The 25,948-nt window shown below is 35.1% G+C and overlaps 1 protein-coding gene across 1 annotated transcript in view; it reads left to right on the forward strand.

Moving 5' to 3' along the window:
• TRDN (triadin) overlaps positions 1–23,422 on the forward strand; it is a 386,702-nt gene extending 363,280 nt beyond the window's left edge. Inside the window, exons 39-41 of the mRNA XM_021088731.1 lie at positions 16,134–16,175; positions 18,147–18,185; positions 21,042–23,422. Coding sequence (XP_020944390.1) covers positions 16,134–16,175; positions 18,147–18,185; positions 21,042–21,181 — 221 coding nt within the window. The 3' untranslated portion in view covers positions 21,182–23,422. The remainder of the gene's footprint in view (positions 1–16,133; positions 16,176–18,146; positions 18,186–21,041) is intronic.

Below are 25,948 nucleotides of genomic sequence, written 5' to 3' on the forward strand. Positions count from 1 at the left end.
CATTCATTTTTCTGGTTCTGCATTTTTCTTCTTATATAAATATAGTAAATTAATGAGTAATTTGGGAGTTCCCGTCGTGGCACAGCAGAAATGAATCTGACTGGCATCCATGAGAATGCAGTTTCGATCCCTGGCCTCGCTCAGTGGGTTAAGAATCTGGCGTTACCATGAACTGTGGTGTAGGTCACAGAGGCAGCTTGGTTGCTGCGTTGCTGTGGCCATGGTAAAGGCCAGCAGTTGTAGCTCCAATTTGACCCCTAGCTTGGGAACCTCCCTAGCCTGTGGCCCTAAAAAGCAAATAAATAAATAAATAAAATTTAAAAAATAAAAAATGTTTCAATTCTCTTAAAATAAAAATAAATTTAAAAAACTAATGAGTAATTTTTTATCAGGATTAAAGTATGGTGGATATTTTAGATATCGAATTCAGCTACCTTGGAAATTTGTCTAAAAATAAGCACCAGTTAAAATTAAACAAAAAAAATCTGTGAATATAAAAGTTAATGGTCTTTTTCCTAATTTATATGTTTGATATATATTAGGTTAAGGACTTCTTTTAAAAGAATATAATTAAACATAACTAAATTACACAATTTGTCATTAATAAAAATGTAACCTATTATTTATTGATTATATGTTCCTGGATTGAAAATTTTCAAAATTTCAGAAAGTCAAAATTTCTGAATAAGGATGCTATTGCCATTTAAAATATTTCACTTTTTCAGACAATTATGAAACTATTAATGAATTATAAAATGATAATCTAGGATAATAGGAAAATCTGGTGGCAAAAGAACTAATTTTCTTAAATTTCTTTTTTTTTTTTTTTTTGCTTTTTAGGGCTGCAACCGTGGCATATGGAGGTTCCCAGGCTAGGGGTTGAATTGGAGCTACAACTGGTGGCCTACACCACAGCCACAGCAACTCAGGATCCGAGACGCGTCTGTGACACAGACCACAGCTCACGGCTGATCCTTAACCCAGTGAGCGAGGCCAGGGATTGAACCCTCAACTTCACGATTCTTAGTCAGATTCGTTTCCACTGTACCACGATGGGAACTCCAATTTTCTTAAATTCTTAAACACAGAAAGAGAATAGTTCCTTTATGTTGATATTATTTGTAATTCTCTTTCATAAAACAAAATAATGATCTTTTCTAAAGTGATTTAATCCACCTAAAAGTCGCCTGAGTTAATTCATGACTAAATAAAATCATTTATTATCTCACACTAATTAAGTTGCTAATAAAAAGTAATGTGCAACTGATTAGTGGTGTCATATCAACACTTTAACTTTTAAATAAGTGATTCAATTTTGATACAACACATATGCCAGTCACATTTCTAGCACAGCAGGAGAAAATTTAATAGTCTGATTAAGATGCAGTTATAGGAAAAAGTCTTAAAACATTATTTGCTTAATTTTGCAGAATGAGTTTCAATGGTGTTATTCACACCAGTTGTATATTGAATTCATTTGCCTAATGTTGACCAAAATGTGTCCCAAAAAATAAATTACAGAAACTTAAATGACTATTAAATCTCTCCCTGTGGTTTGTTAAAATTGTTTGATCATTTTTAAAAAGTCATTTCCATTTCTTTAAATAAATAATTATTTTTATAATTGTCTTTTCCATTGTTTAATCAGTGAACTTGATTATACACTTAAACACAGAAAAAGGATCTTCTCATTTCTAAAATAATTCTTTAGGAAATGAAGATTAAACATGAGAGGTGATTTTTCTTTTATATAATTTTTCTTGTATACAAATTAATGTTACAATTTGAATTTATTCTTCTTCACAAGCACAAATCGTTCCACATGTTTGTTCTTTAAAAGTATTTAATTATATGTATATGTTACATATACAAAATAACATATAAGTATATATCTGAAAACTAGATACTGTAAATCATGTGGCTCTTCCCTTAGACTCTCCCATCCCATCTCTTGATTCCTGGCAGAGGTAATAACTCATATGCTGAATTTTATCTTTTTAATTATCTTGATATTTTCTAATTTTATCACATGTTCACATATATATCACATTGTAGGACATATTCTGAGATTTTTTTTTTAATGTTATCCTCAGTTTCATCAGTATTTTTGTGTATAGTTCATTCTTTTTCACTGCTATATTGTATAGTACTTTGTGAATAAATACATTTTAATCTATTCTATTATGTATGGGTATTTGCTTTGATTCTGATTTATTTAACATTTTTGTGTTAATTTTTAAACATATTACTTATGTTTTTTTATTTATCTCTACCTTTTATCCACATTTTACATATAAAGCAATAAATTTTCCTTTGTTACTTCAGTAGCATCCCCCAAGCTTTTATATATAGTATATTTTCATTATCATTCAATTTTAAGTATACCTTAATTCCATCATAAATTTTAATTTATATTACATTGAAGCTTTAGAATTTTAAATACTTAAAAATTTCCAAACCTATTTTATAAAAATTATCCTCTTTAATCAACTCCTGACTTAATTGTATAGTAGTTAGAGAAAATGATTTACTCTTTGAAATGTGTTGAGCTATTATGAACTAATATATTATCTGTTTTAGTAAATATTCAGTATATTGCTGAGAATAATGTGTATTTTCTAATGGTTAGAAGCACAGTTCTGTATCAATTGAATCAAGCTTGTGTTCTTCAATTACTTTGTATCTCCATTAACTTTTTGAATATTTGAGATATCAATAATTGAGTAGACTTGAAATTTCTTACTATTTTGGAAAATTATTAGCTTATCCCTATAGATTTTTCAATTTTTGTTAGGTGCTCTTTTATAAGTTTTATACTAGTTTAATTATAACTTTCTGGGGAATTGAACATTCATCTCTATATAAAGACTTCTGTATTCCATATAATGATCTTTTTTAAAGTGTAGTATGTCTGATATTATAATTATTCCAGCTTTCTTTTGGTTAGTATTTTATCAGAATTTTTAAATGAATGTTTATTTTATGCCTTTCCATGACATTATGTTTTAAATATGTTCCTAGTAAATAACATAAAGTTAAACTTTATTTTGTACTATATCCAATACAATAGACTTTGCTTTTTAATCTAATGAATTTAACTACTTAACATTTGTTGTGATTTTTAATATTTTGGGTCATCTAGTTCTTACCATATTACTTTTTGTTTAATATTTTTCATTCTCTCTCAGTCCTTCTCTATGTTATTTCTTGTCTTGTTATAAATTGAGAGCTTTTCCCTTTAAATTTTATTGTTAGTAATAGTAGTATATTTTTCAGCCTCTACTCATCTGGAAAGAGTATTTCTCTTATTTTTGTGTGGTTATCCTTGGAATTTTACTATGCACACTTAACAAAGAATAAAATTACTAGGAAAATCCTTTTCTTTTTTATCTTTTTTTCTTTTTGTTGAAACATCCTTTTCTAAACAAGGGAAAGATGGTAAAACATTTAAATTTCATTAAATCTAATCCTGATTTACGTGCTAATTTTTAAAATATTTTTAGTTCTAACTTTTAAAACTGCATGAACGTCAATTTTCATTTGTATTTTTTTCAATCAATATGTATCTGTCTTTTCCCACATGTTTACCAGTGTCGTTGCTTACCATGTCATTTGCATCTCTGACCTTTTTTTGCCATCATACTTCTTCCTGTGGCATCTTTAGAAGAAGAGCCTTGAGCAAAACCCATTGGTGGAAAACATTCTGTCTTTATTTACCTGACAATGTCTTTAAATTATCTTCATTCCTGAAAGCCTTCCTCTAGGCACATATCTAGGTCACCAGTTACACTTTTTGACCACTTTCAATATATTATTCCACTGTCTTATTTTCTCTTCTTCTACTGAGGTGGGGAAATTCTGTTATCAGTTGAATTGTCGTATCTCCCTTACAGGATCTATCTTTTCTTTCTGGCAAAGTCTTTAATTATCTTCTCTCTGCCTTTGATCTGCTGAAGTTTCACTCTTGTTTATTGGGGTAAGAGCTCCTTTTTATTGTAAAATGCTTCCAGGACACATTATTTTTTTTTTCTTTTACCAATTTGTGGGATTTGTAGCCATTACTTCAAATATTCTGTTTTTGTTTTTGTTGTTTTTTTTTTTTTTTTTTTTTGCTCTGCTTATTAGGAATTTGTTAGGTATGTATGCTCTTTCTTCTTTTTCTCTTAACAACTCTTTCAAATTTTTCATATTCTTGTGTCTCTATGCAATTCTTAATCTAATTCAATCAGTTCTAACATGTATTCACTAATTGATTCTTGAGCCCTGTTATTTGAACTAATTCAATGAGCTGTTATATAATTTATATTTTTATTGTAGTAGTTGTTTTGCAAACCTTATTCATTATTTTCATAATCTCCTGTTGCTTGTCTTTATTTATAAATGTGTATTTTATTTCTTAAAACATTTCATATATACTAAATTTTGAATGTGAAAATTTCAATATTTGAAGTACTTCATGATAGAAATTTGTTCTTTCTTCAGATTCTTACTCATGATGGCCTTTTCTATGTTTAGAACTTTATGAGGTCATATATTTTTTCTTTCCTTCATTTTTACCTGACCTTATCTTTCTTTATCGCTATTGTTCCTGTTCTACTCAACTTTTAATCCACTCTTGGCAGTTCATATAATTTGAGGTGTCCTATCCTGGAAGTTAGTGCTAGCTTATTGTTTCTGGAGATCCTAGGGTACTTGATCAGCACTCAGACTTCATGGAGACCCCTTTATGCTCACCCACTGATGGACTGGGCAAGTCTCTCCCAGATTCAACCGATGACCTCTAGTTGTTCTGATTCGCTTTTCAGAAAATACCTCTTGACCGTAGGTGGGGGCTCCCTATTTTCCGGTATCTCAGAATCCTCATTATTTCCATTTTCTTCCTCTTCTGCAAGCACTGATCCCTGGTGGGCTTTTGACTCTCTGATTTTATCTTTTGTTTCATTTTGTAATAAATATTGTTTTGGGCATTTGCTATCTGTTTTTTGGGGGGAGGGGTGGAGGAGATTTAAATACTGTTTGTTGTTGTCTTCTCAGAATCCCCTGGGACGGTTATACTTTCATCTCACCATCCCAGATATAATGAGGGATCTCAGCCCTGTACCCCTACTTTGCTCCTTGCCCACCTAGTTTTTGAGTTCTAGGTTTAATATAATCACTTGTCTTCAGAGTGTTTTCATCTTTCCTGCATCAGCAGGGTATTTTTCCCCTTCCTGGGACAGAAGGGAGGATTCTGTTTGGAGATTTCCTTTACTTCCTCTGAGCCCAGCACTGCAACAAACGGTGTGATTTTGTAGTTGTTCTTATTGTCTACCATATTATCAGAAGTATTAGTGCCTAGTAGTTATTTTTAATGTTACCCACAGATCTTGTTGTAACCAAGTTTCAGGCATTACTTTCCTTTTTTTTTTTTTTTTTTGTCTTTTGTTGTTGTTGCTATTTCTTGGGCCGCTCCCGCGGCATATGGAGGTTCCCAGGCCAGGGGTTCAATCGGAGCTGTAGCCACCGGCCTATGCCAGAGACACAGCAACGCGGGATCCGAGCTGCGTCTGCAACCTACACCACAGCTCACGGCAACGCCAGATCGTTAACCCACTGAGCAAGGGCAGGGACCGAACCCGCAACCTCATGGTTCCTAGTCGGATTCGTTAACCACTGTGCCACGATGGGAACTCCTACTTTTTTTTTTTTTTTTTTTTTTCAGGGCCACACCTGTGTCAATAGAAGTTCCCAGGCTAGGAGTTGAATTGGGAGCTACAGCTACCAGCCTACACCACAGCCACAACAATGCTGGATCCTTAACTGAGGGAGGCCAGAGATCAAACCTGCGTCCTCATGGATACTAGTCAAATTTGTTTCTGCTGAGCCATGATGGGAACTCCCTTGCCTTGCTTTTCTAAATTAAGAAGTAAAATATCTGATATCCTAGTTCTAGGCAACTGTATACAATGAAACTGTTATTAAAATTTTAGATGCCCCGTAGTCATAGAATTCTCAGTTTAATCTTCTTTCTAACCAAACCATCCTCATCCTCAGTTAATACATATAGACATAAACTTATGAAAAAGGAAAACATACTTCTTGTATTATATAGATAAAACTTAATTCAGGATAAAATGATTCCTTTATTTGTTGGAGGTCCCTTGCTGAAATGAAATATTATTGGAGATCACTTGCTGGAATGGAGGGTTGATGGATACTAAGATCAGTATAGGTTTTGTTAAAAACAAATTAGTAACAAACTCCTGGTAGACATAGAAATCATCATAGGGTAGTGGCTGATAACAGGGAAACTGGCTTTAGATGGACTGGGTTCCAATCATGACTTAAATACTTGGTTAAATTGCTTAACATTTTTGTGCTTCATAGTAGCCTTATTTTTAAAATGTGAATAATGATAATAATGTTACCACATCAATATTTTGAGCAGGTTAAGTAAGATAAAATAGTAGAGTGCCAGCATTCGTACCCATGTGGCTCAGTGGGCTAAGGATCCAGGGTTGCCAGTGCAGTGGCTTGGGTCACTGCTGTGGCTCAGTTTCAATCCCTGGCCCAGGAACTTCCGCATGCTGTGGCTGCAGCCAAAAAAACCAATAATGATAGAGTGCAGAGGTGCTTGGTGCCTAGTAAGTGATTGGTGCATAGTAAGTGATCATTAATTGCTATCAGTGAGGAGGAGGATGATAATGATGCTTATAATGATATTAATGGGTTAGTTCCCCAGTTAGAGGTAGGTTTTGTGTATAAGCTTTTGTGTCAAAATGAGTGAAATGATGAGATTTTGGGTAGACTTAAAACAATCCTACTTTTTTGGAACACTAGTGATTAAATTCATAGCGATTTTGTTCCAGGAGGAAAAAAAAAAAAAAATGGAGCAGTTACTTTTGGCTGAAGGCTTCTAAATAGGTAGTAGCTGCTATCCTCATCCCCTCTGATCACTGCTTCTACCAGACCCCAGAGAAAGTCTGTTTATAAGGCATATTTGGTGAAAGGTTTGTCGCTGTCCATTATTAGTCTTAGGGAACCAGCATTGTGGCCTCATTCATTTATTGGTGATGCTAAATTGTTCTGACATTGCCCTCAGGACAGTTGTGTCTTATCCTTAGAGAGATAGGACAGACACTCAGATAGGATTGTATATATTTATTGAATACCCTTGGCTTCACTGTGTGCAAAATTCTAAATTTGAGCTGTTTCTGCATATTTTATTACTCCTGGGGTCAATTCTAAGAATTCTGTGGATATTGCTTAGTGTGGCAGTTAATTTTGTTTAAAACTCATGATCATTTTAAATAATAGCATGTATACAAGAGCTTTTCATATCTGACAGCTAAAATAAACTGGCTATTGACTTAGCTTTGAACTACCATAGATTCTTAAGATGTTTTAAAAATATAAATTCTGAGAATATAATATTCTATCCAGCTATTTACCCATAATCTAGCCAATCAGTTGAGAAAATTTGGAGCTTTCAGTATTTCTGAAGACAAAAGGTGATGCAGTGAATTAGATAAAGTAAGAAGTGTGAGTGAGTATACAAAAATCCATGCTAAGTTGCTTTTCTGTCTGTGCCTAAGGAACCCAGATGCTTACCTATGAATATTTCTCAAAACTCTGTGCAAATCAGAATAGACTGCTAGTAGAAATAAACATGCAGTAACAGCTGGTTCACACATATGCATTATTCAGTTAGTTTTTATTTATTTATCCTGTTGGCTAAAAATATGCAGAGCAGACTGGGCACTACATAGGAAAATGTTATCTGTAAAAAGAAGAAAAATAAATTTAACAGTCTAGGGCATCATTGTGGGTTCTTTTCAGTTTTCCTTCTCTCCAAATTGCAATCTCTTTTAATCTTTTCTTTTTCACCCACCACTACCCTCCTAGGCTCAGGTGAAGAAGCATTGCTTCCCCCAAGATTGATCTACTTCATGTTCTCCTCCACTCCATTCTTTCTTGCCTCCCCTGATTCTTGCTCCCTCAATCCCACATCTTCACTTCTCATTCTAAGAGATCCTCTTCCCCCTGCTTACAAATATCTTCAAATGATTCCCTTGTATAAAATGTCTCCTACCCTTTCTGTTCCTGAAGTTCTTATACTTTTGATCTGCTTTCAGTTACAACCACACTTCTGAACTAAGTTTCCTACCAATTCTCCATCAACTCTTCAGGCTTTAACTCCATGCATCTGAATATTAAATCAGGCACTTTCCTGAAATAGTGTTCTTAAAGCATCAGCCCATACTTCCAAATTGCAAATCTTAATTACCTTTTTTTTTCTCTTTCCCCCATTCTCTGATATGGTCAACATCGTTGGTCTCCATTCAGACAAAGACCTTCCACCCGAATCTTTCTGAAATCCTATCCTGTTCTCTTTTTTTGATCCATGGCTAGATATCAGGCTTGAAGATCAGCAATGACTTGCAGGCAAAGGGCAGAGAGAACTGGCATTTTGTTGTTATTGTTGTTATTTTACTACATTACATTTGATCATAAAGTAACACACACATATATAAATTTTTTAAATGTTGTAACAGACAGTTATGTGAGATGAGGCATATTGTAAATTCAGAAAAGTTATCAGTTAATGAAAAGATATATCACTTCAAAATAGGAAATCTAAGCCTTTCTATCATGATATTTATTGGTTTCATAAGCTAATAGCTCTTAAAGAACCCATGTCTATAGCTCCAATTCAGTGAGTATAAACAGTTATGCAAAATCCAAACCATAACATCAGCATACTTAAAAGATTAAAATAGTAGACACACAGACCAGAACTCCCATCTGTTCAATGACTTCGTTATAGTAGACACATCTGCTTTGGGTGGGAGGGTAGATTCCATGATATTTATGGTTTTTTGGAATCTAAGTTTCATGTAGGTTCAGGATGGAGTCTGCAGCTTGAAAGTCAAGATAATACATTTTTATTCTTCAGTGTTTAGAATTATTACCTAAATTACTTACGGCGTTTAGGTGAACAGAATTGATATACTTTCCTCTTCATTATCATCACCATTTTAAAAAACAACTAGGTAACTATTCTCTTCATCCCCACTGAAGAAGAACAGATTGATGGGAGAGCAGAGGGACATGCTTCGAGGGACACTGTTTCATCTCTGCTCTGTCCAGTGCATGGCTTTTGTGTAACTTGACTCTGTCTAAGCCTGCCTGCAGATACTTGTTAGGCAATATAATGCATGGGTTCTGATCAGAGAGCTCTGAGTTTAGAAGGTCATTCTCAAGAGGTAGAATAGCATTATGATTAACAGCACAATCTCTGGAATCCAAATGCCTGATCTGAATCTTGATTTCCCCACTTTCTAGCTCTGGCACCGTGACTTTCTAATCTTCAATTTTCCCTTCTGTAAAATGGGAATAGTAATAGTACCTGCCTCACAGATTCACTGAGAAGATGGTATTATTCGTGCTTACAACAATGGATGACACATTACAGGCACACAATTGTGAAATATATGTAAATCTTCATTCAAGTGACTCTGATATATGCAGCTTGGGGCTTTGCTCTAGCCCTGCCACTCAGTCAGTTTACGACCATAGGCAGCACTTAACCCATCTCTGCTCTATCTGTACAGGAGATTTAAAATAAGAAGTGAAAATTACTTAGATGTTGTCAGGATTGATATTCTTGTACATGTGAAATAATAGAACATGACAGGTGGTAAGTGCTAAAGAAATATTAATTATTATTGCCATCTTTAAAATGATGTCTCAGCTTTCCCAGTTTTGTCCATGTCACTTCTAAAATTTCCAGACATCTTGCCTTCTCTGCCTTGCTACATATATGCAATTTTATGACTGGCCAACACCACAACTGAACTCATAGAAAATTAAACTTTTCATGATATCCAGCTAATGAGTACCTGTTAGGCTTTCCTTGTTAGGACATTATCCTTCTCCAAACTCAATGCATGGTGTTATCCCTTATTGTATTAATCTCTTGCACTCACTGTGCTCAATTCTCTATAACTCTATTTACAAAGCCTTGTTTATGCTCAACTCCTTCAATGACTCCTAGTTGCAGAAATCATGGTTTCTATGTTGACTGCTAAAATCCACTCACGATTTCTTCCTCTGAATCCATTCTTTCATCGTCTAGTTTTACTGGTTTTACTAAATACACCTAAAATATTATTTCTCTGTGGAATGGTCTTCATTTGTCGTGACATTAATACAGACTACTCAGCCTGACCTTTAGAGACCTTGCACGCGATAATCCTATCCAGCCTTTTCAGATGCGGTTCTTCTGCCCTCCTCAGCATTGCCCATGCTCTTCAAATAACCTTTATTGTTTGCTGGATCTAAACTGTCTTAATATGATTGCCTTCACTTTAAACTTACCATCTCCTTTAGTCAAAATTCTGTCTATATTACAGAGCCCATTTTATTTATTAAAGTATAGTTGATTTCCAAAGTTTCATCAAGTTCTGTTGTACAACAGAGTGACCCAATCACACATATTTCCCTGTGCTGTACAGTAGGGTCCCATTGCCCATCTATTCCAAATACAACAGTTCGCATCAAACCCAGAAATGCCCATCCATCACACTCCCTCCCCTTTCCCCCATGGAAACCCCAAGTCTGCTCTTCTTGGCCATGATCTGTTTCTGTCTTTTGTTTGCTTGCTTGCTTTTTATTTTAATTTTTTTTTGTCTTTTCTAGGGCCTTACCCGCAGCATATGGAGATTCCCAGGCTAGGGGTCTAATTGGAGTTGTAGCCACCGGCCTATGACATGCCACAGTAATGTGGGATCTGAGCCATGTCTGCAACCTACCCCACAGCTCATGGCAAGGCTGGATCCTTAACCCACTGAGTGAGGCCAGGGATCGAACCTGCAACCTCATGGTTCCTAGTCAGATTCGTTAACCACTGAGCCATGATGGGAACTCCTTGCTTTTTATTTTTAGATAGGATCATCTGTTCCATATTTTAGATTCCACAAATAAGTGATATTGGAGTTCCCTTTGTGAATCAGCAGTTAATGAACCAGACTAGGATCCATCAGAATGCGGGTTCAATCCCTGGCCTTGCACAGTGGATTAAGGATCCCACATTGCTGTGGCTGTGGTGTAGGCTGGCAGCTATAGCTCCAATTTGACCTCTAGCTTGGGAGCTTCCATATGCCGTGAGTGTGGCCCTAAAAAGCAGGAAAAAAAAAAAGAAGTGATGTCATATGGTATTTGTCTTTTTCTTTCTGGCTTACTTCACTTACTATGAGTCTCTAGATCCATCCATGTTTAGGCAAATGGCATTAGTTTGTCTTTTTTATGACTAATATTCCATTGTATATATATGTACCACATCTTCTTAATCCATTCATCTGTTGATGGACATTTAAAACAATGTCTTGTCTATTGTGAATAGAGCTGTTATGAACATAGGGGTGCATGTATCTTTTTCAGTGAAAGTTTTGTCCTGATATATGTCCAGCAGTGGAATTGCTGGATCATATGGTAGCTCCATATTTAGTTTCCTGAGGTACCTCCATATAGTTTTCCATAGTGATTATACCAATTTACATTCCCACCAACAGTGGAGGACGGTACCATTTTCTCCACACCCTCTCCAGAACTTGTTATTTGTTGACTTGTTAATCATGGCCATTCTGACTGGTGTGAGGTGGTGCCTCATTGTAATTTTGATTTGCATTTCTCTATTAATTAGTTATATTGAACATTTTTTCATATGCCTATTGGCCATCTATATGTCTTCTGTGGAGAAATGTCTATTTAGGTCTTCTGTCCATTTTCAGTTGGGTTATTTGTTTTATTGTGTTGAGTTGCATGAGTTGTTTTATGTTTTGGAGATTAGGCCCTTTTCTGTTTCATTGTTTGCAAAGATTTTCTCCCATTCTGTGGGTTGTCTTGTCTTTTTTTTTTAATGGTTTCCTTTGCTGTGCAAAAGTTTTGACTTTGATTAGGTCCCATTGGTATTTGTGTCTTTACCGTCATTATTCTAGGAGGTAGATCAAACAAGATGTTGCTGTTATTTATGTCAAAGAGCATTCTGCCTATGTTTTCCTCTAGTAGTTTTATAGTGTCTTATATTTAGGTCTTTAATCCATTTTAAGCTTATTTTTGTATATGGTATTAGATAGTGTTCTACTTTCATTCTTTTACATGTAGCTTTCCAGTTTTTCCAGCACCATTTATTGAAGAGTCTGTCCTTCTTCCACTGTGGGTTCTGTCCTCCTTTGTCGTAGATTAGTTGCCAATAGGCACTTGTGTTTACATCTGGGCTTCCTAGCCTGTTCCACTGGTCTATATTTTTTTTTTTGTGCCAATGGCATATTGTTTTGATGACTGTAGCTTTGTAATATTGTCTAAAGTCGGGAAGCTTGATTCCTCCATTTTCATTTTTCTTTTTCAATATTGCTTTGGCTATTCAGGGTCTCTTGTGTTTCCATACAAATTTTAAATATTCTGTTCTAGTTCTGTGAAGAATGTCTTTGGTAATTTGATAGGAATTGCATTGAATCTATAGATGGCCTTGGACAATATAGCCATTTTGACAATACTGATTCTTCCAATCCAAGAGCATGCTGTATCTTTCCATCTGTTTGTGTCATCTTTTATTTCCTTCATCAACATTTTATAGTTTTCAGACTATAGATCTTTTGTCTCTTTAGGTAGGTTTACTCCTAGGTATTTTATTCCTTTTGATGCAATTGTAAATGGGATGATTTCTCTGATTTCTCTTTCTGATCTTTCATTACTAGTATATGGAAATGCAATTGATTTCTGTGTATTAATTTTGTAGCCTACAACTTTGCCAAATTCATTGATGAGTTCTGTTTTCTGGTGCTGTCTTTAGGGTATTCTATGTGTAGCATCATGTCATCTGCAAACAGTGATAGTTTTACTTCTTCTTTTCTAATTTGGATTCCTTTTATTTCTTTTTCTTCTCTGACTCCTGTGGCTAGGACTTCCAAAACTATGTTGAGTAATAGTTGTGAAAGTGGACATCTTTGTCTTGTTCCTGAAATTAGTGGAAATGTTTTCAATTTTTCACCATTGAGAATGATGTTAGCTGTGGGTTTTTCATATATGTTTTTTTTATTATGTTGAGGTAGATTCACTCTATCCCTCCTCTCTGGAGAGTTTTTACTGGAAACAGGTATTGAATTTGTCAAAAGCCTTTTCTGCATCTATTGAGATGATCATGTGATTTTTATTCTTCAGTTTGTTGATATGGTATATCACATTGATAGATTTGCAAATATTGAAGAATCCTTACATCCCTGGGATAAACCCTACTTGATCATGGTGTGTGATCCTTTTAATATATATTTGAATTCAGTTAGCTGGTATTTTCTTGAGGATTTTTGCATCTATGTTCATCAGTGTATTGTGCCGGGGCCAGCTCAGCAGGATGGGGCTGAAGAACGGGTGCTGTGGAACTTAAGGAAAAATAGTTAACATAAAATAAGACACAGAGACATTTATCTTAAGTAAAGGTGGGAGCCAGGGACTCAAGGTCTCAGGGACCAAGAGCGCGGGACTCAAGGTCTCAGGGACCAAGAGTGCCGGGGAACTCCAGATCTCAGGGACCAAGAGCACGGGACTCAAGGTCTCAGGGACCAAGAGCACCTGCCTCAAGAAACCACACTGCTTTTATTGTGAGATTAAGTGAGGAGTGGCTATGGGTGGATCATACAGGGTTTACTATTATATAAGTTCTTTTACTATTTAAAAAGCCACTTAGGTGGTAAAGGGTTAAGCTCTTACTCTGACCTCTAGGCACATAACAGTACTTAAGCTTAAGTCATTATGCCTTTAGGTCTTTGCTCTTAAGCTTAAGTCATTTATCAGCACTGTGACTGTTTTTCGTATTGGTCTGTAATTTTGTTTTTTGTGGTATAAAGATCTGTAATTTTGTTTTTTGTGGCCAGGGGTCTGGTTTTGGTATCAGAGTGATGGTGGCCTAATAGAATGAGCTTGGGAGTGTTCCTTCCTCTGCTGTTTTTTGAAAGAGTTTTAGAAGAATAGGTGTTAACTCTTCTCTGAATGTTTGATAGAATTCACCTGTGTAGTCATAGGGTCCTGGATTTTGTTTTTTAGAGGGTTTTTAATCACGTTTTCAATTTTGGTACTCGTGATTTGTCTATTCATATTTTCAATTTCTTCCTGTCTCAATCTTTGTTGTACCATTGTAAGAATCTGTCCATTTATTCTAGGTTTTCCATTTTATTGGTATATAGTTGCTTATAGTAGTCTCTAATGATCCTTTGTATTTCTAAGGAGTCAGTTGTAATTTCTCCTTTTTCATTTCTAATTTTATCGATTTGAGCCCTCTCCTTTTTTTTCTTGATGAGTCTGGCTAAAGGTTTATCAATTTTATTGATCTTTTTGAAGAACCAACTTTTTGTTTCATTGATCTTCTCTATTGTTTTTATGAGCCCATTTTAAATTAGACTTACTTTATAAAGCATTTTCCTAACTGCTCTTCCCATAAAAATAAGTCACTCCTTAAAAGTCTCTTGGTACATTTGGATACTTCTTTTATAATAATAGCTGTACCTATTCAAAGTCAAGTAATTTATCCAAAGTACCACTTGCCCAGTCAAGGAACAAGTTATAAGAGTAAATGGACTGTATTACTTCTTTTTTTTTTTTTTTTCCTTTTTTTGTATTCTGAGCAGTTACAATTGCATGGATTATCCCTAGTTCAGTAAATTTCTGTTACCATTAAGTTGTTTACACAGAGAATTCATCTCTATAGCAACTGCTGGGGGCTGGCAGTTTACCTTGTGCCTCTGTTTTCCTTCTGTTTAGCCTGAGTGATCAACATGTGACTCAGTTCTTGCCAGCTCTTATTACCTGTAGCTAGTTTACTGTGGGTCAGAATACTAATTTTGAGAAAGAGAAGAAGTTAAGTTTTTATTCTATTCATATTTATTTCCCCATAGGTAACAAATAGATCCAAGAGAATACATGCCTTAGTTTTAAGTGTGCTATTATCTACAAAAATAAAATGTGTATTCCATGTATAAAGGCTTTGCATCACATTAGTTTTGTAAATATCCTCCATAGAAATAAGCAGATTTTTACTACACAATTAAATACAGTTATTATTCAATTCATCTATGAACTCTGATATCATTTTAAAAATATAGATATTATGTCACTTAAAATATCATGTAATTATTTATACCATTCTTTTATTTATAACTGTTGATGAGGCAATTTAAGACCATGGTCACTTAATTCAGTATTTAATTGAGTTAAATTTGTACTTAAATATTTTTAAAACTAGTCAGGTTGAAACTTGAATAATTTACCATAAAAAAATGCCAGTAATTTTGTTTCTGTTTCCCATTGTGTTTTTGATATCTCTTTTTGAAGGTTGCATTTCTTTCCTATTAGAGAAAATTTGCACATTGATCTGTTTTACTCCTTTTCTATTTATAAATACCTGGTATGCAAAATCTTAATAGGTGATATAAAACTGACCTTCTTTCCAATCATTACAAGTGCTAAAAATATTGATATAAAAATTTAAAGATCATTTAGTTATATTGTGTTAGAATGATCTCTGACTTAAAATTATTACCACGTTATTCTGCTATGTACCTTTTAAGTAAAATGCATAAAAGACTAAGCGATATATATAATGCACCTGAAGTGAAGAGTCATTGTTTATATGTTGGAGCTTTTGTTCAACTTTAATGTCTTTTAATTGCCTTTACAATTGTCGTAAATCAGTCAGCTAATAAAATTTGTGGGTGGACAATTCCTCTTGATATGCCATGTATATAAATTTATTTACGTCAAATTCCCTAAATTTTAAAAGCGATTGTGGTTTGGGGAAGCAGTTTTAAGAGTCAGAGGAGGAGAGGCATGTGTGGGAGGGTCACTGAGGGCCCTGTTGGCTCTAGCCACCTTGACTGGCCTGCTGCCCACAGTCCTGGCATGGTATCCATTGCCTCCCCTCTCTGTCCACGTCAAAGAAGTTGCTTTATTTGTCAGGAAGTTCTTGTACGTAGAGACACTTGATGCTGAGTTTATGAATGAAGAGATTATCTATCTCTTAAAAATCTTTAAATACAGTATTTCCTTTCTGGGAAATCTGAGAAATAAATCATAAAATTGATATATCTTTCTTTACTCTGTAGGGGAAGATTCTGAGGATGTACCAGCTTCAAAGAAAGCTAAAGGTAAGCTTGTTATCTTCAATTCACTGTGAGTTTCTCTTAATGCTGTTAATATTTTTGTCTGTCTGTCTTAACTATTCTTGATCTGGTTATCAGCTTTACCTAAACAATGTTCAGATAGTAGACTTATTTTTAAACAAAGAGCTTTTGTACAATTTGAAAAATAAACACACACACACACACACACACACACACACACATATCCCCATATATTGAAGCACTAATTGGATACTGATTTATTTATAACTACTTAATTAAATGTGTTTGTTGGCCAACCTGCTTACAAGAGGTTGGCCAACAAACACATGGTAATATTTCAAAATTACCATTTCACCGAGTATTAAGGGGATTTTTTTGTCAGCAAGAGGACTACATAAATGGTCAAATCAGTAAGAGATTGAAAAATGTTTATTAAGAAAAATTGAGATAACTTGCCTAAACTAGCAATAATAGCATAGAGAAAGGAAGGAGGGATGGAAGGAAGGAAGGGAAGGAAGGACCTCAAACCTCAGAAAAATTTGCTACAACCAGAGACATGATCTTTTGTGAATATTTCCAGGGTGAAATTTCTTCATCTGTGTTGTAAGGTTTTCAGCTAATTTAATTTAATGCATTTTTTTTTCCTGAAGTGTTTCCTGTCTTCCTAATTTGGCTTGTTATATGATAGATATTTTCTATTCTACTTCCAAACTTGCCTGTGGACAATAAGAGTTTGCCTAAGAGGTATTCTTATGATCAAAATATAAGTTTTGTGCCAGTGTCTGGAACTAATTAACAGTGCATAAAATAGCACCTTGAGAAAAGACACAAGGACATATATTCCTGATTCTTATGAAATGATTTACATTTGTCTTTAAGGTATTTTTGAATACTTTTAAAAGATTTTTTAAAATTTTATTTGTTTATTTTTTGCTTTTCTAGGGCCACCCACGCCTGAGGCATATGGAGGTTCCCAGGCTAGGGGTCTAATCAGAGCCCCACTGAGCGAGGCCAAGGATGGAACCCACAACCTCATGGTTCCCAGTAGGATCCATTAACCACTGAGCCACGATGGAACTCTTAGATTTTTTTTTTTAATGAATTACTAAGAACAATAACACTTAACATGTTTTTTACTTCTAGACCATAGCTTCTCAAACATTTTTATACAGAAATCATTTGGCAGTGCTGTTAAAATGAAAGAATTCAGGGTGGGGGACCAAGAACTATGTTATTGTCAGTATCCCAGGAATGCAGAAACTCCTGGTATGTGGATCACACTTTGAGAAGGAAGGTTCTTGAACTCACTTAGAATGTGATGAAATCTAAATACTAACTTAAATGAAACACACACAAATACACCTTAACATTTAAGAGTTTTACAGAAAACTCCAAAAAAAATTTATCTATGGACATCACTTAAGAGCTTCTAACCTAGGTAAGGGGTTCAAACGAGTTGCATCAAATTATCCATCATTAAATAAATACATGGTGCATATCACAACAGCGAAAGAATCCTTTAGTCACATGAAAAAAAGAAAAAGATGCAGCACCGGTTTGCTGCTCTTTCATGATGAGGATAATCACTAAAACTTATATCCCTCACAAATTTAAAATTATTTTTAACTAAAATGTTTGTTTTATATAGTAGATTCCTTCCTTACCATATTTTAACTCTGAGCATCAAAGCCCTCATCTAAGAAAGCAATGGGTGTCAGCTAGCCCTCCATTAACCCAGTTTCTGCCTGAACAATTGCACGTAGCATTTCCCATTATTTTCTTTCATTGCCTCCTCTTCTATTACTGGCTCTTGTCTCTAAATTTTATAGTGAAAGTTTGAACAGAATCTGATTAAGACTCTAGATTATATTATACAGAGGGTAATTAGCTTTTCTTTATAGTGTGTGCCTTTTTAGACATTTTTCAGTTCCCTACATAGTTGTATAATTGCTGTGAAAGTACAAGTTATTTACTTTCATGTTTTCTATCCAATAGATGAAGCTGAAGATGTGTCTTCTACAAAGAAGCAAAAAAGTGAGTTTTTTTTTTTTTTTTTTTAAGACTAGTAAGGCTTTCTACATTCAAGGTGGTACATATAAATTGAAACTTTAGACTCTCTTAAGAAGACCAGTATTTGAAGAAAACGATTTTTAGTACAGACATGAAGAATGACATTAAAGTGGGTCACTTATATTTCAAGGAGAAGTTCTTCACTTTTTGTGTCAGGCAAGAGGCATGTATTTGGAAGAATTACAAAGTAATGACTGAAGTGGCATTTATTGAAAACCATTCTACACAGCTCTGATCCTGAGCACTCTGAATCTATGCTTAAATGTGTGTTACTGTCTTCTTTATAAAAAGACAGCTGAAGTGATATGCTGGAAATTTTTATATCAAACCTGAAATAAAAATTAGAAATAGGTCTCAGTAATGCAGCTACTTAGAAACTCACTTCTAAGATTGAAAGTTCTTTTTGATTTTTCTTGATATGTGCCAGGCTCTTAATATTCAATTTTTGAGATCGTTGATTTTAGAATGCAATCAATATTCACATGCAGTTAGAAAATTCAGTGTCCAAGATTCTCGTTATTCCAATACTTCCAAATTAGACTTTTCTTCATATGGTAAAGCAATGCATCTTGGATTCACAAATGCATAAAAGTCATTGCTAGCCAGACTAAAGGAAGCAATTTTTGAAGCAGGTATAACTGAAGTTTCCTTCACATAATGCTTTTAAAGCAAGGACTAGGCATTTATCTGAGGAACCGATGTCAATAATATTCTCTGGGTTCTGCAATGTTTCTTAAATGTATTTCTGAAGAAAATTACAAACACGCCTTCTACAATAACAAACACCTCCTTTTTCTGTATTAATATTTTATTCATTGAATAACTATTAAATGCCTACTATGTTCTAAGCAGAGTTTAGATGCTGGGAATTCTTCAATGGATAAGAGAAATAAATACTCATTATAACCCTTCATAGAATCAGGTTGTGTGAAATATAGGGAAATAAGCAGTCTTAACAATACTTTTAGATATTGTTGCAAAAATCATAAAGTCAATCTGGCATGTTTCTGACTTATCTAGCAATGCTTTCCCAACTGTTAACCTATTGGTAACAATTTGTGGCTATATAACATAACACTTAAAATCTCTTATTTCATAAATAAATATTAAAACATTATAAGGTAGATATGAATTTCAGTTTCCTGGCTGGGATATTATAGTACAGTTTTGCAAAGATGTTACCATTGGGGAAAACTAAGTGAAGGATACGTGGGCTTTCCCTGCATTATCTGTTACAATTGCATGTGACTTTACAATGATCTCAAAATTAAAATTTAATTAAAAATATGTAAATAAAGCAATTTAATTATTTTAGTAAAAAGTGATGAATATTTTATGTTCCCTGGGGGATTTATTATAGCAAAACAATATTTTTTATTTTCATCTTACCATGAAGCAATTCTATGGTTTGATATTCACCAGCCTTTTATATAAGATTTGAAGATAACAGCTATGATGATAGTCATTAATAACCTATTTGACATCAATAAAATAAATGTCAAAACATGCCCACATCTGAGAAGTTTCAGCTGGAAGTAGCCTGTCAATAGACAGACTTCTTTCCTCAATACTGGTGCTGCCATTCCTCCTTAATGCAGGTTCAGCTTTAATGCCATCCTTCTCTGTAGCCTGTCCATCCCCCAGGCTCCCTCCCATAACCTTGGATGGAGGCTGGGTGGTGGTAATGCCTCTGTTTGACACCAGAACAAAATAGAAAACAATTCTATTGATATAGAGTGGAAAGGAAAAGAACTAAACTCAAGATTTCTCTAAACTGTCCCCATCACTGAAAACCCAATAATTACAGTCAGCTGACATCATGGGTGATGAACTCAGAATAATCCCTTGTTGCTTCCCTCAACTTCTTTCTACCCAGAAAGCTTTGCTTTACTCTACTTCCTAAGCCAATAGCCTTGTGTGGATTTGGCCAATTTCCTCATATTCCACATACCATTACTGTGGTTGTCATTCTCTTTCCTGGCCATCTGCCAAAAGTCTGGGGTTGGCTGGCAGAATGCAAATGGATAGTGTGGACAACACTGAAGAGTCAGTAAGGACCTGTGATGGTGAGGAGGGGCTAAACTCACCATCTCTTAACCAAGCTGCTACCTGAGAGCCCCAGCTCACTGGGCCCAGAGCTCACACTTTATCCAGGGTTCACACTGCCTCGCTGGGCTTTTACTCATCCCCTGTGTTGCTCTCTGCTCTGACAACAGAGCTGCTACCTGGAAGCAGTGCCCTAAAGAGCTGCCATCTCAGGGAAGTGCTTGCCTCCAGAGTAAGGGCAAGTGGAAAACCTCAAGACTTTAGGAGACACAGGCTCTGTGGTGTTATTCTCTCTCTCTCTCTCTCTCTCTCTCTCTCTCTCTCTCTCTCTCTCACACACACACACACACACACACACACACACACACGAAAATCAGTTACTTCACATACTGATAAGCTCATATTTTGAAACTTGTTTCTACATAACAGTTTTTTTTTTTTTTCTGAATACTGTGCACACCAGTAGATTCCTGTAAGCTAAACACTTTGACTTTCTATGCCAGGCCCCTTTTATTATCACATTATTAAGGGCTCATGTGCCAGGAAGGATTTCAAGTGCTTCACATTATATTAACTGATTTAATTTCCACAACCTTTCTGTGATATTTTTGTGTCTTGATTTTACCTGTGAGGAACTTGCTGGTCATTGCCAAGGCTATCTGGCTGCCAAATGCATGTCCCTATGCATTGTACTATACTGCCTCGCTGTGCTCTACTTCCATTCCTGACACACATTCTGCTTGTTTTAACAAATCATCATGCTCTGTTCCTTAGGCCCCATCAGCTTCTTCCAGTGTGTCTACTTGGATGGATACAATGGCTATGGATTTCAGTTTCCTGTCACTCCTGCACACCGCCCTGGGGAGAGCTCTGGTCAACCAAGTTCTCCAGGACAGAAGCAACAAGGGCAATAAGAGACACATGCACAGCCCCTACAAGTGCTTTAAGACTTTGAAAATAGGATCTTCCATTTGCCCACAGTGGCACAGGCAATTGAAATCATATAGTCCAGAGAATTTCTTTGAAAATATTTTACTTTTCTGCCTGGTGTAGAAAGAAAGGGTGAGCAAAGGGATTGAATAATAAGCAGACAAACGGGAGGGTCTGGAGCACAAGAATTTGTCATTTGTTGCTGGGTGTGGGTGCTTATATTTTTTAAACTTCCATTCACTGTAGGGTGTTCACAAATTAATTTAAAGTTTGCTTAATAATGGTCTTTTAAACATAATTGACACAATTACAAAATGAAGTTCCTGGCTTCAGTTAGATATTTACTTTTAAGTGAAAATAAGACCATGCTTTAAGTTGAAAGGGTATACTAGCATAGGCTGTTTTTTCCATCATGTAGTAGGTAAACTCAACTTACCCAGTAAGTTGATGTGTAATAGTTTAATTTTATTTCTATCTGAATTTTAGCTGTGACTATGCTCTAAAAAGGGGTAACAGTTGCACCAAAGAATGCTATAAGTTCTTTGTGATGTTCTCTTAGAGCTCAAAATATCTCTGAACTTTAGACATGGTAAGATGGAGTAGAAATGTCTGATGAATCTTGTCTCTAAGATTTGTCTTGAAGTACAATTAGGACATTCACTCCTGCGGAAATACACCATCCAATTAGGCAAGTCTGGTGAATCATTTGTTTAAATGTAAACAAATGAGAGGTAGAATATTCAGTTTTTTCCAGACTCTGCCCTAATGAAAATGTCACCTGGTGGAATTTTAGATCAATCACTAAATTTGAGTGACAGATGCAAGAATATTTTCATTTTACTTTAATAGGATCATTTTATGGATTTAAACAGGTTTTATTCCTCGAAATGTAAAAATGTGAATGTCATCAAAGTTGAAGGAATACATTTTAAGCATAAGTGCTTCATGAGATGTCTTATTTGTTTTTTACGTAATTGGTTACCAGTGTCAATAAAATGGAGGACAATCTTTAACTTACTTGATACAATGCATCACTGGGAATGACTATTATAGTTGTGCCATCCTTTGCTTCCAGTGATATAAACGTGTGGTTATTTTTACCACATTTTTCTATCAACGCTAAAAGTCATGCCACTGTAACCTTTATTGTGTTTACAGTTGCAATTCAGCTATGACAAATTAACTCAGGAAATAAAGTGAGTTTTCTTACTGGCTTTATAATTGTCTTCAGTAAAGTCTGTAAAAGCCAGAGCTGATACTAGCCAAGTGATTTATTTTCAAGGACTGCCAACTAAGTTCTTTAGGTCCAAGATGTCAAATGCTGTTTTGCTGAAATATCATTAGGCTAGAGCATCAGTAACATGTTGATTAATAATGGACTTTTGTGAAAAGTTTGTCTCAGTTGCAGGCTGATGGACCTAACTCACACCACAAAAGCCAATGGTACTATGAACCAAGACTAATGACACTCCTTAGGGGGCCCTGGAGGTGTGTAACTTGAGTACTGACCAGATGCTATCAACTTGCAAAGTCTCTTCATGTAGCGATGAAAACTTATGGGTAGGACAGTGGATTAAGTTTACTGCTCAACTGCTCCTCCAGTTGTCCAACTTAATGACTAAAGGAATAAAGAGTAAATATCCTAATTTTTTTTTCAATTTCATAGAAAAGGATGGCTTATCCATTCAATAGCTAATGAACATTTACTCTTTCTAGGGCACTGTGTTAGGCATTGGACAGTAAAAGAAAAATAGTGAATATAAATTCTTTTTCCAGTGCTATCTTGACACGTGTGGCTTGGAAATTTGCTAAATGTACTGTGCTTGTTTCCCGTTGTGTAAAATAGGGATTTCAAGACAAAAAACCTTATATCTCACAGACATACTGTAGAGACTGACAAAATATGTGACTGACAAAAATGTGACATCAAAATTAATTTCAGAAATAATTCTTGTGGATGTGGCAATGCTTTTCCCTCTGAGTGCTTTTCTACATTGTATTATTGTTTCTTTCATTATCATTATGAAAACTATTTGATAAGAAAATAAAGTAGGATAATTTATTGTAATAAGAATAACACAAACCAATTATGGTGTAAACAGTATAAATAATACTTGTTACGGTTTCTCTGCTTAAAGTTATAATGAAAATAGCACATGGAAAATATTACTAAACTCTCATCTGTTCTTATGGTACCATCAAATAAAGTATTTCTAGTCCTTTCATGTCTGTGCTTCACATTTTAAAAGGAAAAGATAAATGGTTGTTAAAACTCTTTGTCTTTATGGTTCACTCATAATTCATGTCATATTGGTCAGGAATATGTAAATACTTAATTATCATTTTAATTCTTCATTTTATCAGTATGAGCTACCTATCCCAATCCTTTTTTTCCCCCATACTTTACCTCCTCTTAATAGATGAAGGTCTATAGAAAATAACTACCTAAGATTTTAAATTTATGTTTAGTTTTCCTAAAGCCTGATAAATCATCATTCAAATGAGACACATCTTTTTCAGAATAATTCCCGTGAAAAGTGCTGGTATATTTTTTCCTTCTGGTTCATCCCTGTCAAAACTCCTCATGAAAATACTTTGGAAACTAAAACTGTATACGGAGGGACTCAGATTATTTCTCTAAGTTATTTACTTAGAGCAAAGAGAAAAACCAGTGCTTTTATGGAATAAAAACTCAGGGGTCATCTAGCCCAATTGGCCATGTGGAAAATGAACCTAGTCCTTACAGAAATGCACAAAATTGCCAGAAGTCATCAATTGTGTCAAAGCGGGCCTAGAACCTTAATCTGCTAGCTTCCAAATGCCCTTAACTAGGTCTTCAGGGTGCTGTTGCAATTCTTGGCTAGTTTTGCAAAATTCATTTTTAAATTGTAATCAGTGTTAGAAATGTAACCCTACGTGGAAAGACCAGCTTTTTTCTCCACAAGTGCTATAAAGAAGCTTAAGGATGAGTTTCATTTACCTGCTGTAGAGATAAAGAAAGCGGATCTTAGAATGTTGGGTGACATTCCAAAGGGTCACAATGCAAACTAGTAACAGAACTAGATTAGGAACTGGAATCTTCTGTTTTCTAATCCAATGCATTTCCTCCTTTCTAACTCCGTATCATGTTTCCACCATTATAAATCTCCTCTGTAATTTCCATACTCATTTAAGACCTGGAAATCCAGAAAAATTTCCAGGAACTGGCCTGTTTACAATACTTTTTGGTCTATTCTTTTCTGGTTTATATTACTGCTACCCTGTCCCTTTTCCCCTCAAAAATCATAAATGTCCATAGAAAATTTAGAAATTCCTGTAGCTGCTTTCCTTTGTGTATAAAAATAAACAGGTTTATTTTTCCACACTCTTTAACTGTAAAAAGTTAGGTCAGTGAAAGACCATATATATATATATATATATGTAAACTTTCTGTAAACTAATCACAACACATCCCAAGTTTCAGGTTAATGAAATAAGAGGAAAATTAAATGCTTACGAAAACACATCTAGACTCTGAAGGAAAGCCCAAAATGAATGATGAAGTGAATTAGTGCATTTTAATATTTGAGTCATTCAATTCCAGATGAAGCACATGTTAATAAAGTGGTAATAGTAAAGGGAAAAAAAATTATTGGTTTTGTACAATCATGTTTGTCTCCAGGCCATGAGCCCTCTTCAAGATCATCAGTTTCTGTGTCAGTGCTCCATGTTGAATTTTTAGCAAAAACTGCCTGCATCAGATCATTAGAGCTGTTTTACTTTTTCCCTCACTATATCCAAAGCTCTCTTAAAATACTTTAATAACAGGTCAAGGGTATATGCTATTCATCTGAGTATAGTTCCCAGACCAGATGTGTTTTTAGAACAAGTGTGCTATGGTAGAGAACCCCACGGTTTAAAGGTTCTCGAACTTGAGGTCAGATTCTAATTTTATGAATAACTGGTCATTCATCTCTGTCGCTCAGTTTCTCACCTCAAAATAAAAATAAATTGGAGTTCCCCTTGTAGAGCAGCAGACACGTATCTGACTAGGATCCATGAGGATGTGAGTTCAATCCCTGGTCTCGCTCAGTGGGTGAGGAATCTGGTGCTGCACTAAGCTGTGGTGTAGGTCGCAGACACAGCTCCGATCCTGCATTGCTGTGGCTCTGGTGTAGGCCAGCAGCTACAGCTCCAATTGGACCCCTAGCCTGGGAACCTCCATATCCCACAGGTGCGGCCCTAAAAACAAACAATAATAATAATTTAAAATTAAAATTAATAAATAAAATAAATGTTCCTATGGCACAGGAAATTCATCTTTGGTGGGGAAAGTCATGGGAAAGTACCTCGTAAAGTGATGTTGTTTTTAAGACCTTTCAAATTTCCTTTTTGTTTTGTTATCAAATATCCCAACTATGCTCTGCACTGGAGACCTAGTGTTGCTAAGTGTCATGAGCCAAAGCAGCCAATGAAAGCCACACACACATGAGCTAAACACAATAATGGGAACGTCATTAGTGCCAAAAACTATTTTACTTTTAAAAAATTCATGGTTTTGTGTCATTTGCATGAAGTTACTATAAATCAATAATAGCAGAATACGCTTCAAGCTATTGAATCACAACCCATAGATCTTCCAGACATCTCTGGGAAAGTGGTACTCTGGATGGAAAGCTGAGAAGGAACACCAAGTGACTCATGTACCCCAGACACTGCCACATAATTGAACGTTGTTAGGAGGTCTGAAGATGTTTCAGCAATGTAATTTA

Source organism: Sus scrofa, chromosome 1 (assembly GCF_000003025.6).
Source record: "Sus scrofa isolate TJ Tabasco breed Duroc chromosome 1, Sscrofa11.1, whole genome shotgun sequence".
In the NCBI taxonomy this organism is placed as follows: Eukaryota; Metazoa; Chordata; class Mammalia; order Artiodactyla; family Suidae; genus Sus; species Sus scrofa.